The sequence below is a fragment of the Ochotona curzoniae genome, unplaced genomic scaffold (genome assembly GCF_017591425.1).
Source record: "Ochotona curzoniae isolate NIBS_2020 unplaced genomic scaffold, NIBS_Ocur_1.0 contig_3819, whole genome shotgun sequence".
In the NCBI taxonomy this organism is placed as follows: domain Eukaryota; kingdom Metazoa; phylum Chordata; class Mammalia; order Lagomorpha; family Ochotonidae; genus Ochotona; species Ochotona curzoniae.
Window position 1 is genome coordinate 57,347,235 of NW_024466004.1, and position 15,412 is coordinate 57,362,646.

The following is a 15,412-nucleotide window of genomic DNA, read 5'->3' on the forward strand; positions in this document are numbered from 1 at the left end:
GGGGTTCCATGAGTTCTCTTTGTGGAGTCTAGTGGAGAATGACCTTTAGACAGGCCAGTAGCTGCAGAGACATTGACCTAAAGACCACTGAGACTAGCAGATGGGTTTGTTCTTTCAATACTGAAGTGGGGAGTAGAAGGATTCATTATGACTGTGGGCTAAGGTAATGTCATGACCATCTGCTCTAACAGTGTGGCTATTGAAAAACTTTAAAAATGTGGGAAGATAACAGGCAAACAATAACATGGATGGTGAGGTGGTGGAATTGTTACTGTTATTCTGAGGTTACTGTATTTTTTTTTTCACTTTATTTGAAAGGACAAGGCATACCTACCCATACACATGCACACACACAGATCTTGCATCTGCTTGTTTAGTCTCCAAATTTCCATAGCAGCCAGGGCTGAGCCAAGCCGATGACAGGAGCTCAGAACTCAGCCCAGCTCCCACATGGGTGGCAGGGACTTAATTACTTGAGCCTACTGCTTGGTGGAGTATATATCCACCAGAAGCAGAAATCTGAAGCACAGCCAGGACTTCAACCCAGGTGCTCCAATATGGAATGCAGGTGTCCCAAGGTGGTATCTTGACCTTTATATCAAATGCTTGATCCCCCGCTTTACATTTTTAATATGAGATAAAACAAGTGAATAATCCTGGGCTGTTCTGGTTGTGTCATCCTTTTTGTTCATGAAATACAAGGTTCTTTTCCACAGGATGCATGTGTGCACGCACACACACATGCATCTATATATGTATGCAAGTATACAATGGCTCAATAAGAATTCTTATACTTAGATTTGGCCTTGTAATGCTGGTTCTGGGAGAAGTGGCTAATCTCACTATGCCAGGAAACATACAAAATGAACAGGAAACATTTTGTCGATCCAGACAACAAGAATGCTGTCCAAGATGATTAGGGTCATACCAAGACAACTTGGAAGTGAACTTGAAGAGGTTCCCGCTGGACAAAGATGAGGAAATTTGAGCTTCAGTAAGAATGATAGTTGAAGTGAACTTATCAAGTGTATTTAAAGTTATAAGTTGGTGATGTTACATATTTTGAAGTGTGTTCTTTTGGAAGGGGAACAGGGACCCATTTTGTTATATGAAAAACTGGCAAATAAAAGGCAAGGATTGAGCATATGAGGGAAAATATCTTTTTGAAACAATAAGATAGTTGCATGACACTCCCCAGTAAATGAATGAATCTAAGCATTGGGTTTCAAAGGCTTCCTTAAAGAACAGTAAACTCCCAGACGACAGGGCTGTCCTGATGAAGCAACACACCACCACCTGTTCTTTGTGAAGCAACCCAAGCATTCTCAGCCAGCTGCCACATCCATCCCATGCCTGTAGGAAATACAAAGGGCCGAGAAACATTGACAGTCACTCCAGTAACATGCCAGCAAGCAAAACGCAAACCAAGGAATTCTCAAATTTTCCAGTAGGTGAACTGTAGGAAGAGAAAGGAGAGAGGATCTAGAGATCAAAGGACACACTTCTATCTTGTATTTAAATGGGTAGAACTATAATGATCAGGCTTGCCCTTTTCCATAAAAAAAAGGACTATCTAGGAAAGTCCTTACAGTGCCCCTTGGAACACTCACATGTTATATAGGAGTGCCTGGTGATTCCCAGCCTCTTGGTCACCATTCCAGTGTTCTGCTGAGAAACATCCCAGAAGGCAGTAGATGGTGGTTTGGAGTTCCCGCCACCAAACTAAGAGTTCCAGATTGGGTTTTTTGGGTTCCTGGCTTTGGCCTGGCCAAGCCCTGGCTGTTGTGGACACTCGAGGAGGGAGCCAGTGGATGACAGATTCATTCTCTCTCTTTCTCTCTTTCTCATGAAAATCAACTATTATTTTTTAATCCCAGTGGTGTGATCACTGCAGAAGTCAGGAAAGTAGCTACTTAATGAAAGCAAGAGGTTGTGATCAGGGTGAGCCATCTGCAAGGCACTTGGGATTAGCTGCCTACCATTTCTGCCTCTTGACCTGGATTGTGTCCATTTTATGAAAATCCTGTGTGGTTTGAAGGCCAGTCAGGAAAAGCCACTGTTCCTGCTAGAACAGGAGGTAAACTGAGTAGGGCTGGCTCATTGACCCAATGGTAAGCGGGAAATTTGGCACTGGGAGAGTTTCTGATAGAGGAGCCTGGACAACTTCTCTGGCAAGACACAGTCCCTGCAGGTAAGCGCAAGAAGCACAATCGGAAACAGCCCAGAACAGGCTATGGAAATTATCCCAGTGGCATACACTTGGCATGGGTTGGGGGCAGACCAGGCTGAACCTGTTCGCATCACCCGCTGGAGAATCCAAGCACCAGAACAGAGTGTGGGTCGAGCGGGTTCAGTTGTGACACATACCAGCGCACATTAAGGAATGCCAAGGTGAGATGAGCCGTACCAGATGTGGTTGCAGTGCCCAAACAGCACATGTGATAATTAGGGAGAGGAGGCAAAGCCGACAAGGGAATGTGGGCTCCCCTGCTGGACAACTACTTCCATTGGAAAGCCTGAGTCCGGATGAGGGCAGATCAGACTAGGCAGGGCTGTAACACCTGTGGGCCTCATGTGAGCTAGATAAGGGAAGGGCCAGGATAGGCTGACTTTTCTGACTGTTCTGAGTGGGTGAGGATTGGTTGGGCTTAGCCACAGCATTAGCTGGCAGAGGCTGGCACTGGGAGCTAATTCTGTCAAGTAAAATGCCAGAACCACCTGGAGAGTGCATAATCTGGGAGTGGGTGTGGCCTAGAAGGGAAATAGTGGGCACCTCCCTCGGGGGTTACCACTCTCACTGGACAGCATGAAAAGCAGGACAGGGGTTGGGGTGGCTAGACAGAAAGGCACCCGCCAGTATGTGTGTGGGCTGGATAGTAGATTAGTTGGGTTGGACTAGGCTTCAATGTCCATTGACAAGTACGAGAGCTAAGTGGGATGTGGGACAGACTGGACAGGCCTGCGGTACATACTGGCAAGCATGGGAACCAGGGTAGGGAGCAGAACTGGTGAGGGTTATGGGGAGTCACCCCAACTAGGCTGCAGCTCCAACTGGTTTGCATAAGGACCCAGTATGAAGTGGGTAGGATCTAGCCGGACTACAACACTCATTGGTTCAAGTCGAAGACAGGGCTGGAAACAGAACTGACGCAGCAATTGCAACGACCAGCATGTGCATAAGCTGATTGGTGTGGCGGACGGTGCTGGACCCTATACTGGCAAACTCATACAAGAATCAGGTTTGGGATCATCTCAGATGAAGTTTCTTAGGTGATCCCTCCAACTGAACTGCTGATCTCAGAACCCTAATCATGAAGAGACTACGTCAGCCAGTGGACTCTGAATAGGTTTCATTGTGATTGGAACTGCGAGATTGGCAGCAATCCAGCACTGATGAACTGTCAAAACTGCTTGAGCAGGACCCTCGGAGCGTACCTCACATCGGGGATCTGGGATGGGTCGGAGGTTGCGTGGGGCTTTTTCCTTTGTTTCTCCCCTGACCCCAGATACAGGGAAAAATAATATTAGTGTGGAAACAATGGTTTTACCCACTTTCCTATAGCCCCGACCCTTTGTGCCCTAATCAACTAAGTAAGATTATTAAAAATAATAATGATAAAAAAAATCCTGTGTGGTTTTTTTTTTGTAGTTTTTTTTTGTATCTCTTTTATTTTACAATAAAAAAATCAAAAGCATTGGAGGATCTAAAGCACACTTGTTTTTCTTTAATAAATATTGAAAGAATGCTATTGGGTTTTTATATTTAATCAATATGCACTTAGGATAGTGATTTAATGGCATTTTATGCTGAAAACTTTAACCAGCTTGTAATACTCTGTGTGTGTGTGCGTGTGCACACATATATGTGAAGACATATATGTATATATAGCATTGACTGTTTCTTTGTAATAATATACAGTATAAAGAATCACATGTTATAGACAAAGCATTCAAGTGTAGAAGTAGTGAATATCATCTATTTTTATTGGCTCCATTACCCCTAGGCTCATCTATACTTTGGTTCTAATACCTGTTCAGTAGAAAGGACATCAGATGGGCCCGGCGCGGTGGTGTAGTGGCTAAAGTCCTCGCCTTGAATGTGCCAGGATCCCATATGGGCGCCGATTCTAATCCTGGCAGCTCCACTTCCCATCCAGCTCCCTGCCTGTGGCCTAGGGAAGCAGTTGAGGATGGCCCAATGCCTTGGGACCCTGCACTTGTGTGGGAGACCTGGTGGAAGTTCTTGGCTCCTGGCTTCAGATCGACACAGCACTGGCCATTGTGGTCACTTTGGGAGTGAATCATCAGATGGACGATCTTCCTCTCTGTCTCTCCTCCTCTCTGTATATCTGCCTTTCCAATAAAAATAAGTAAATTTTTTTTTTAAAAAGAAAGGACATTAGAAGAGTTTACCTTGCTGCTTTGGAAGTGATGTCCTGGTTGACACATTTAGAGACCTTTCTTCAATGTTGTGCTTAAAGAGGACATTGCCTATGCATTGCTGGATGTCAAGCATCTCTGCATTGGATCTGAATAGTATATCTGTGCCTAGCACAAGTATATACACATACGTACTACACACTGCCTTCATCGAGTGTATCTGGTGTTGAATCAATCAGCACAGAAGACAGTTTAACAGCCTTAAACATAGCAGATGCACAATTTCTTTGATACCTGTTAACATCATTACATACTTTGACCTGCAAATAATTTTTCATTGTTGTTGAGATTGTTAGGGTTTAGTCATAGAACATTCAACTTTCGCCAGACCACCAGTGACTTTCTTATTGATGTGTCAGTGCTAGACCTAGATATACTAGGTACAGGCTTAGAAAGATGTAAAGGGGCCCGGAAGTTCTGAGGAAGAAATAACAGGAAACACATCCTTTTTTTTTTTTAATAATCTTACTTAGTTGATTAGCGTACAAAGGGTCAAGGGCTACAGGAAAGTGGGTAATAGCATTGTTTCCACACTAATATCATCATTTTTCCCTGTATCTGGGGTCAGGGGAGAAACAAAGGGAGAAGCCCCACCCAGCCTCCCACCGATCCCAGTTCCCCAATGTGAGGCACGTTCCAAGGTCCTGCTCAAACAGTTTTGATAGTTCATCAGTTCTGAAGGAAACACATTCTAAAACAGTTCTGTCCAGTAAGAATTTCTATAAGGATGCAAATGATGGAAATGTTCCTTCCACAGCGTCCAATACAGTAGCCATTGGCTACATGTGGCTGTCTGCCACTTTGCATGTGACTAGTGCTACTGAAGACCTAAGTCTTATTTAAGTGTAACTAAAAAACCACATGTGGCTAATAGCTACTATATTGGGTAAGCACATTGTAAGAGCTGCATTTTAGATCAATGTCTATATTTTGCTTAACAGAATGTAAGTAACATGCAATCCTACTTAGACTTTTTAGCATGAATAAGTAAATACCTTCACAGTCTATAATCTTGATAGAATAGATCCAGAATTAAATGTCATTGTGTGAGGACATTTGGGAAGGATACAAGCAATCCAATTAGGAACTGAAGAGAAGAAATGGACACTAATCAAGAAAAAGTTAGAATATTATCCACAAAGAGCAAACTAATGTCGGTGAGCAAAAACAAGGCAACACCAGAGGTTGGAAAGAGTCATTGTGTGATGAAGTGTATCTCACATGGCAAGGGTTGTTGTTTCCTATAGGGAATCGCAAAAAGAGCTTCAAAACAACCAAAAAACCAAAACAAACAAGCCACTCAAGAAATGGGCACGGGAAATGGGCAAACATTTCACAAAGGAACAAGTCCAAATGGCAAACAAACATATGAAAAAATGTTCCAGCTCCCTAGCAATAAGGGAAATCCAAATTAAAACATCGATGAGGTACCACCTAACACCAGCAAGATTGGCCCACATAAACAAGAACACCAACGACGCTTGCTGGCGAGGATGCGGGAAAAGGGAACCCTACTCCCACTGCTGTGGAGCTGCAAATTGGTACAGCCTTTATGAAAATCAGTCTGGAGAACACTCAAACAACTCAAAATCTGCATACCATATGACCAGCAATAGCACTCCTAGGAATATATCCAAAACACCTGTTTTACGACAAACCAACATGCATCCCTATGTTCATTGCAGCACAATCAGTAATTGCAAAAACATGGAAGCAACCAAAATGCCCATCAGCAGAAGATTGGATAAGAAAGCTTTGGTTCATCTACTCCATGGAATACTACTCAGCTATTAAAAAAAACAAAATGCAGTTCTTTGTGGCTAAATGGGCACAACTGGAAACTATAATGCTAAGGGAAATGAGCGAATCCCAAAAGATTAGATACCACATGTTTGCCTTGATTTAACCTGTAATTTTTTTGTTTGGTTGTTTGTTATTTTTTGAACCTGTCATTGATACTGTCTCAACCCAGATGTTTCGAAGAATGGAACTTGCATTATTTTTAACATATTGTTTACCCAATACTATGTCAATTAATTCCATAATGTTGTATATTGATACTGAGGCCTTGTTGGGGCTTTTAACTGACCGGATCTTTACTCTGTTAGACCTATCTTCAGACCATAGAAGGTCTCCCCAAGAGGCCACTGAACTTATCTGGACAATAAGACGCTGAACTTTATGCTAGGCATGTGTTTGCAAGCAATGAATCTCAACTGAACTTGAACTATGGTTATGCAACAAGGTGGAGGAATCCACCATGGGGGGAGGGGTATGGGAGGGGTGGGGGGAATCCCCAGCACCTATAAAACTGTACTACATAATACAATGTAAGCAACAATAAATTAAAAAAAAAATTCAAAATGTCTCCTCAGTAGGAAGTAGGTGGTGAATCCATGCTTATGCCTTAAAAAATATATGTATTTACTTAAGAGAAAGAGAGAATCAGTCTTTCATCCACAAGAAAGAATGGCCTGGACCAGGTAGAACCTAGGGGCTAAAAACTCCATTCTGGTCCCCAATATGGTTAGTAGGGGCCTAAGCACTTGGGACATCTTCAGCTGCCTTCCCAGGCATATTGGTAGGCAGCTGCAGAGGAAGCAGAGCAGCCATTTCTGGAACCAGTACTCTAATGTGGGATGTTGGCATCCCACATGCTAGTTTAACCCACTTTTGCACTAGGCAGTCTTTGTTGCTCATATCTTTGTAATCAAATATTCAGTTATGCCTTCCAAATGTAGAGTGAGTGGTGCATCATTTAAAAAGAGAGTGCATGCTGGCTGGTGTTATAGCATAGTGGGTTAAGTTGTCACCTGCAATGCCAACGTCCCATGTATGAGCATTTGTTTATGTCCCAGCTGCTCCATATCTGATCTAGCTCCTTGCTATTGGCCTGGACAAAACAATGGCCCAAGTGTCTGGATCCCTGCTGCCCATGTGGGAATTCTGGAATAAGCCTTTGATTTCTGGTTTGTATCTGGCCCAACTCCAGTCATTGCAGCCATTTGGAGAGTGAGCTAGCAGATGAAAGACCTCTCTCTCTCTCTCTCTCTCAGTCTCTCTCCCCCACCCTGCTCTGTAACTCTGCCTTTCAAATAAATACAATAATTCTTTTTAAAAAATACTGTAACACTGCTTCAGTGACCACAAATAAGATACTATCTTGCATTTTGATACCTCAGCCTCACAGTTGTCAGTGGCGTCTGTGGGGAAATAAACATGAAGTGTTAGAATCATCTGGAAGGCTCATTAAAATGTCTTGGTTAGGTTTCACCCCATAGTTTCTCACTTAGGTGTGGAATGAGAGCTGGGACTGTGTGTTGGCAGGCTCCTGTACACTGCTGCTTCTGCTTAGGACCCACACTTTGAGAACCGTGAGGAGCTCGGACTGGCTTTGTGCCATCCAAGTAAAATAATGCAGCATCTTTCTTTCTGCTTCCATTTCCTCCTGCTCCTTTCCTAGTTTACACCAACAGTGTCGGGAATGACCTTCAAGTTTCTCATCGCTGCTCACGTCTAGGAATGAACATTTTAATGTTACAATTTGGTTATTTGGTGGAGATAATGTGTCTAGAATAGAAAGGACAAATGGAGTAGTTGATTTGTCCAACTCCTGGCTTGCTAGGTTGTTCTGAAACTGATCAGTTAGTGTGGGAACCCTAAACCCACTGTCTGCTGGGGTCATGATGGGTGTAGGGTTCAGAAACTCAAGGTGCCATCATATGATTGGCATGTGAGCCTGTTTGTGGTTGTCTTGGCCTCATGTCCCCAAATGACATAAAAGTAGTTTTAAAGTGGACTTTGAAATATCTCATCTGTGAAACGGAGGGTATAATCCCTGCACTTCCTGCCGCTGGGGCAGATGTGTAAATCCTGTGCGCTAATGTGTGTGAAAGAGCAGGGAGAAGGGCACAGTGGCACCCAGGTGTGGATGATGTGCTTCAGGCACTCAGCCGCCGTTCTGATGACCATCTCTAGAAATGAAAACAGACCCACATTTTGAAAGATTTCCATTCAAATTGGCTCTGAGCGTTAGCAGGCACTGGAGAATTCCAGTGTCTCGCTTTGAATTATATTCGTGGCCACAGAGTTGCCCTTTATTTCTGAGGGAGAATTGGGAAGAGGTATTTGCGTATTACTCATGCCAGCCACTGGCCATCAGGGCATTTGCCATAGATGCCAGAATGAATAGTATGTCTGGGTTTTGAAGACGCTACCAGGTAGTCTGTTAAAATTTAGATGTCTCAGCAGTTTTTGCTTTGTCATGTTTTTAAGATTTGTTTTTATTTACTTATTTATTTATTTATTAGAAAGTCAGATATATAGAGAGGAAGATCTTCCATCCACTGCTTCACTCCCCAAATAGCCGCAATGGCCAGAGCTGAGCTGATTTGAAGCCAGGAGCTTCATTTGGGTCCCCCACACAGGTGCAGGGTCCCAAAGCTTTGTGCCATCCTCGACTGCTTTCCCGGGCCACAGGCAGGGAGCTGGATGGGAAGTGGACCATCTGGGGCATGAGCCGGCTCCCATATGTGATCTCAGCACATACAGGCAAGGATTTAGCCACTGAGCCATCATGCCAGGCCCTTTATCTCATTTTTAAAACCGTAAGTAACCCCCTGTACCTCTTGGTTTTTGTTTACTTAAATAAGGATGCATACTAAGAGGGTGTGACTATAATAAAAATGAAGTGTTTCATACTACATGTGCCAAATTTGAGCTGAAATGTATTAATCTGAGATGGAAACAATTGTTCTTACTTCCAGAAAGAACAGCCTACCTCCAGTTTTGTTCTATGGTTGTACAATTTAGCACAGTGCCTCCAGCCATCTGAGGATACGTCAGTGTTCTAGAAGAAGACCGAGTGTGAGGGAGGCCTCTAAAAAGTTCTTGAAATGGATATTATGCACTGATTATTATTATATTAGGCATGGATTTCACTTTGTGGCAGGGGATACCAACATAAACTTTGGATTCCATCTTTAGGGACTCTTTGGAAGTCTCCTTCCATAGTGAGGCATCCTGACTGTTTTCTGGGAGAAAGAAAAACCTGCATGTAACTGTAGCACCTGCTGTGAGGAGGTACCCTTCGGGGTTTTACTGTGCACTTCTATCTTCCTTCATGTGTCACTGTACCTCTAAGTATCCAGTTGACATTGGCATGGGCCAAAGTGCCTTGCCCTGGCCACAGGACTCTACCCAGCTAACCAACAGCTGGGCATCCAGGATGCCTGTCCAGTGCCTCCAATGAGATGCACAGCAACAAGGCTGTGGTCCCAGCCCAGTAGAACCCATTCTTCGGATTCTCCTCTCTCCTGGGGTGCCCTGGTGTGAACCATGCCCTCCTGCCAGGCCCACCTGGGCCAGGTGATTGTGTTGTCCCATATGATGTTGTTCACTTGTCACCCTCCCCAAGCGTGACTACCTCTTTTCTTTCCTGCTTACACAAACAAGGACAATCCAGGTCCCCGAAAGGACATGTGTGTGCACACTCTTTGCATGTGTGTGGACACACACACACAAGCTGTGCATCACACCTGACTTGTCTGTCACCTCATCCTTGAGGGGCTACCTAGCTAAGACCGCAGTAACTAGAGGGTGTTTAAGTGGAGGGTGTATCAGACTGAGCCATATTTTGACAAGCCCGTTTGAGAACCAATACTTACTCCCAAGGAATGGACGGAACTTTCAGGCCCTTTAGCAGACTGGGTGGGTGGGTGGGTGGGATTGGAAGGATATTTTTGAGTAGAGAGATTCTTGGGAGTGTTTCATATCACCACCAGGAAGGAAGAAAGCGCCAGTTTGTGGGCCATGTAATTCCTCATCTGAAAACTTGCAGCTAGCTGGTTCACAGAACTCACAGTAGCCGGTGCAGTGCATGGGAACAGCTGCACGTGTTCCCAGAGGCTGTGTCTGTTAAGGAAACAAACATGCTCACATGAGGAGGGATGAGTACTGTCAGCTTGTGTGCCAGGGGTGCCAGCGATGAATTTCAGCTGCATCAGGCCTTACGGGCTAAGTAACCTCTGATGGCAGAGGCTTTTAGCGTTTCAGAATTACTGATATGGAAAGATGTCCTTGTAATTGTAAATACTAATTCACACTAACTGAGCACTTAGGGCATGCCGGGCACTGTGCTAAATGTGCACTTTACATGTAGACGCTCATCAGCAACTGAAGAGGAAGCCATTAGTCGTGCCCCCTCCTTCACTGCTGACTGCTCAGTCTTCCTTCAGTAACCACTGAGTCCTATCCTGTGTGGAGGAGAAAGAGCAAAAGGCCTCTGCCACCCGCTCCCACCCGCCCCGGCTGCTCCCAGGGGCTGGAATGTCGGTAACTACAGGACTAAGGCCCAGGAGGGCAGGTTCCTCCAGGCAGCCCAGCTTTGTCCCTGCAGGCAGAGGGGGAAGGCAGCCAAGAGAGGGCTACTACGGAGCATTCATTCCAATTGCTCCTGCGTCAGAAGCTATCATTCCCCAGGTCACCTGTCCCCACCTGCTCTTGAGGCCACTGTTTCCCATGGCCTGCCATTTCCTTTCCTTCACCACAGTTCTCTCTGCTTTTAATCCCCTGTAGAACACCCATCTCCGCTTTCTCGCCAGACAACATCTATGAAGTGCAGCCGCCACGAGTCGATAGGAAATCTACTGAGATCTTCCAAGCCCACATCCAGGCCGGTCTTGGGATCATGCAGCCACTGGGCAAAGAGGACACCACTACATACCGAGAGTACCTCAGGAACCGCTACCTGTGAAGCAGCAATGCCTAAGGGCTGGTGGCACTGAGCGGGGACCAAGCAAGCCACCTCTGCTTATGGTGCCATCTGTTTGTCTTAAAAAGGTCATTTCCTCAGTGTTCCTTGCAAAATATAGGTCATAAAGAAGTGATTGGACGTTTTGCTGCCATTGCCTTTGCTTTATTTAATAGATGCTTGGGCCTGGCGGCGTGGCCTAGTGGCTAAAGTCCTCGCCTTGAACGTGCCAGGATCCCATGTGGGCGCCGGTTCTAATCCTGGCAGCTCCATTTCCCATCGAACTCCCTGCTTGTGGCCTAGGAAAGCAGCCGAGGACGGCCCAAAGCTTTGGGACCCTGCACTTGTGTGGGAGACCCAGAAGAAGTTCCTGGATCCTGGCTTTGGATCGGCATAGCATTGGCCATTGTGCTCATTTGGGGAGTGAATCATCGGACGGAAGATCTTCTCTGTCTCTCCTCCTCTCTGTATATCCGCCTTTCCAATAAATAAATAAATCTTAAAAAAAAAAGTGTGGATGCTTTACTTTATTTTGGGAAGTGATTTGAAAATATGGTCAGTCTAGCATCACACCATCACCTTAGGAAATTAACAGTTGTTTACTGGATACCTGCTGGGTCCCAGGAACAACGGTAAGTTCTGGAAATTGTAGTAAACAAAACAGGTCCCCAAATCCCTGTCTTTTCAGGAACGAAGACCAAATAACTTTTTGTCCTTTATAATTAGCGTATTGTTTTGAAATTTTACTTGATGTTTTCATGTTAGTGTTATTCTTTACTTTAAAAATTTCACAATTTTCTAAGTCCCATTCTTGGAAAATAAACACTGAACTGCTTATGGGTAAGGGTACAAGACAAGTGCCCTATGATGATCAGGAAAAAGGTATAAATAATAAAGCAAACAGAGCAAAATATCAATACTTAGTAAACCTGGGCAAAGAGTAAGGAGGTCTTTGAGCTATTCTTGAGGTTTGTCTGTCAATGTAAAATTAGATCAGAATCAAGCATTAAAAGTTCTTTTTCAGAACACCATTGCACTCTCTGAGCTCTGGCCTTCAGTCATGTGCACAGCTGTTTGTTCTCCTTATAAGGCACTAACATGGACACCTCTCCGCATTGCCCAAGGTTAACATAGACGATCTGCTCTCGTTGTGTCTATACCTTTATCACTAATGTCTTCAGTTCTGTCTCCCCATCAGTAATATAGAGACGGACACCAAGCCAATCTAACGGGAGAGGGAAATACAGCCACACCAAATCATGTATAAGGTATGGCCAGCCCTCACACTGGGGTTCTAGGAAAGGTTTTACTTTGCAAGTCAAGGTGAAGTCCCCATAAAGCAGACATTTTGAGTGATGCCCTCACAAAGACAAGATTAGAGAACAATAATGGATAAGTGAGATCTTGTGTCTGCATGGTTAAGATCTCTAACATGAGATCCTGCTGCCATGTGGGGAACCTAACATGAGTCCTTCCATGTCAGAAGTAACCCTGAGCTGCTGTAGAGGCACCACTTATAGGTCAGAAAACGGCACTTATTTAAAAAAATTTGTTTTTAGCATGGTTTCTAAAAGTCCACTTGCTACTGCTAAGAATGATTTTTATCTGAAATATAGAGCTTCTCTCATAATCTGTCTACTCTTGGCTTTCTTTAGCTGTACAATGAGGGCACTCATCTCTAGTTTCTTGTGTTAGTTAGCATAAAGACAATATATGCAATACACAAAGCAAGATTCTCATGGCCTTAAAGGGCTGATACAGCACTGGATGTTGGTGGCAGATGTAGAGTGAGTTAGCACATGGAAAGTTCTCTCTCTCTCCCCCACCCATCCTCTTAAGTAAAATGAAAAAAAAATTAACTTTTTTAGAAAAAGCTTTATTTATTTTCATTGGAAAGGCAGATTTATAGAGAAATGGAGAGACTTTAAGATTTAGTTCACTCCCCAGATTGCTACAATGGCCAGAGTTGAGTCAATCTGAACCCAGGATCCAGGAGCTTCCTCCAAGTCTCCCATGTGGGTGCAGGGTCCCAAGGCTTGGGCCACTTTCTGCTGCTTTCCCAGGCCATAAGCAGAGAGCTGAATGAGATTGGAGCAGCCGGGACATGAAGCAGCAACCATATGGGATCCCCAGGCTTGCAGGGAGAGGACTAGCCAGTTAAGCCATTGAGCCAGGCCTATAAAGTTTTTTTTTTTTTTTCAAAGCAGTAGTGAGTTTTGGGCACCATCACTTACTTGTAGTTAATACAGCACTGAATAAGTCACTTAGCATCACTAAGGCTCCATCTTCTCACCCAGTGTAGAATTATTGAGAGAAAGAAATAAGATAAGCATTGGGCATGATATTGATCATATGAGAAATAGCTACTATACGTTAGCTCTGAAAGGTCGCTGTCCAAGTTCAGTCCCCACCACTTGTGGCCTTGACCTTGAGTGTCATTCCAGAACAAGGCCATTATTTATGTTCATCGTCCCTACTCACTGGAGAAGGAGAAGGCTTCTGGGTTCATCTTGGCATTAGAGTTTTTAATTTTTAAAATCAGCTGATTTAGCCCTGATATAGAGTAGATTGTATGAGGTTACTTCAAAAAAGTCATAGAAAAGTGGAACTCAAAGATCAATTTGTTTTGTTGCAAAACTTTTGAATTGTAGTCACACAAGGAACCTTCCTAAAAAAAAAATCAGGGAAAAAGCATGTTATGAAAAAAATATGTATGATTTCAACTTCTGGGATCAAGATAAATTTCTCTTTTCAAAAGCATTTATTCATTTATATGAAAGAGAGAGGGAGAAAAATGAGCATTCCCATAAACTGGTTTGCTCTGCAAACATTTGCAACAGCTAGGGCTGGCCAAGACCAAAGCTAGAGGTGATTACTCAAGCCAAGTCTCCTTTAAGGGTAAGTGATAGGAACCCAATTACCCACACCATCACGTGCTACCTGCAAGGTGCTCATTAACAGGAAGCTAAAGTCAGGAGCTAGAGACAAGCATCCAACTCAGATACTGAACTATAGGACATGGATGTTTTAAAAAGCATCCTAAGAGCCAGGCTAAATGTATACCTTAAATTTAATCTTAGTTCCATTTTCCATGAACTTTGTGAAGTACCCTTATAAACAGAAATCACATTAATTACCAGATCCTATGATATTGTGTTGTGTTCTGTTGACCATGCTATCATGAACAAGAACAAAGCATTCACATTAAAATAATAGAATGAACCACCTCAATGTGTTGGGGCGGGAGTGGAGTGGGAAAGTCTGATTAGAGAATGCTTAAAGCCACATTGTGTAAGTGTAGCCTCCACTCTGTTGAATGTCTGTCACTTTATCAAATCTGGAGACCCTGCAGTGGTAAAGGACTTTTCCAGCTCACTGTTTGCCATACTGTTGGAGGATTGACTGGCTGTGTCTCCCATGCAAATGCCTGTGGCATAAAAAATCATACTTTTGTTGTGAGAGAACATTCTCATGGTGATACCCTGTCCTCAGAAGTTTCATCTTTGATTCTGTGCATTCAAACGGAAGTTACATATAGTCCAATTCTCTCTGTTCCTCACTTACCTGTGAATCAATTAGTTGCCACTTGAAAGTGAAATTCCAACTTTAGTGGAAAAATTGTCCTGGATCTTATTACATGTTTCACAGTAGATTTCTTCCCCCTTAGCTCGATGAGTCTTATCTTTCTTAGAATTTGCCAGTGGATGAGTCATATGTTTTCTCTCTCTCTCTCTCTCTTTGGAAAAAGAGTGGTGCCTCACAATTGTCCCCGCTTGTGCATTTGTGTTAGGTTGGCCAGAGCAATGGCTCAGAGTGGCCAGAGAGGGGAGATGTTCTAATGTCCCAGATATTCTTTTTCTTGAGATCACATTTTACTCTGAAAATCTGCTTAAAGATGCATTGTCTTAATTGGGTTTGCCCTCCTACCATCATGATTTGTTCTGTGGCGATAAATACAGCTTCCTAGAATCTCCATGGCTTGGTGGACAGCAGAACGAACTGATGATTGCCGTGGTTAAATGAATCCTTTGTTGAACGAAGCATGCTCTGTTTTGATTAATTCCTGAGACTTAGTCCCTTCCCTTTGGGGGAGGCGATAGATTATTTTGAAAGTTGCACGTGTTCTGGTGTGCCACTAGCACAGACGGTATGCACACGTGAAGAGCTTAACTTCAATAGACTCTTGAGGCCCCACATCCATTTCAGAAGCTGGAGGGTCAT

The 15,412-nt window shown here is 43.8% G+C and overlaps 1 protein-coding gene across 2 annotated transcripts in view; it reads left to right on the top strand.

Moving 5' to 3' along the window:
- The window catches only part of FIG4 (FIG4 phosphoinositide 5-phosphatase), a 124,041-nt gene extending 112,672 nt beyond the window's left edge, over window positions 1–11,369 (top strand). For both annotated transcript variants that reach the window (XM_040983881.1, XM_040983880.1), the window contains exon 23: window positions 11,017–11,369. In XM_040983881.1, the coding sequence (XP_040839815.1) occupies window positions 11,017–11,194 (178 nt within the window). In that variant the 3' untranslated portion in view covers window positions 11,195–11,369. The remainder of the gene's footprint in view (window positions 1–11,016) is intronic.
- Window positions 11,370–15,412: the final 4,043 nt, after the last annotated feature.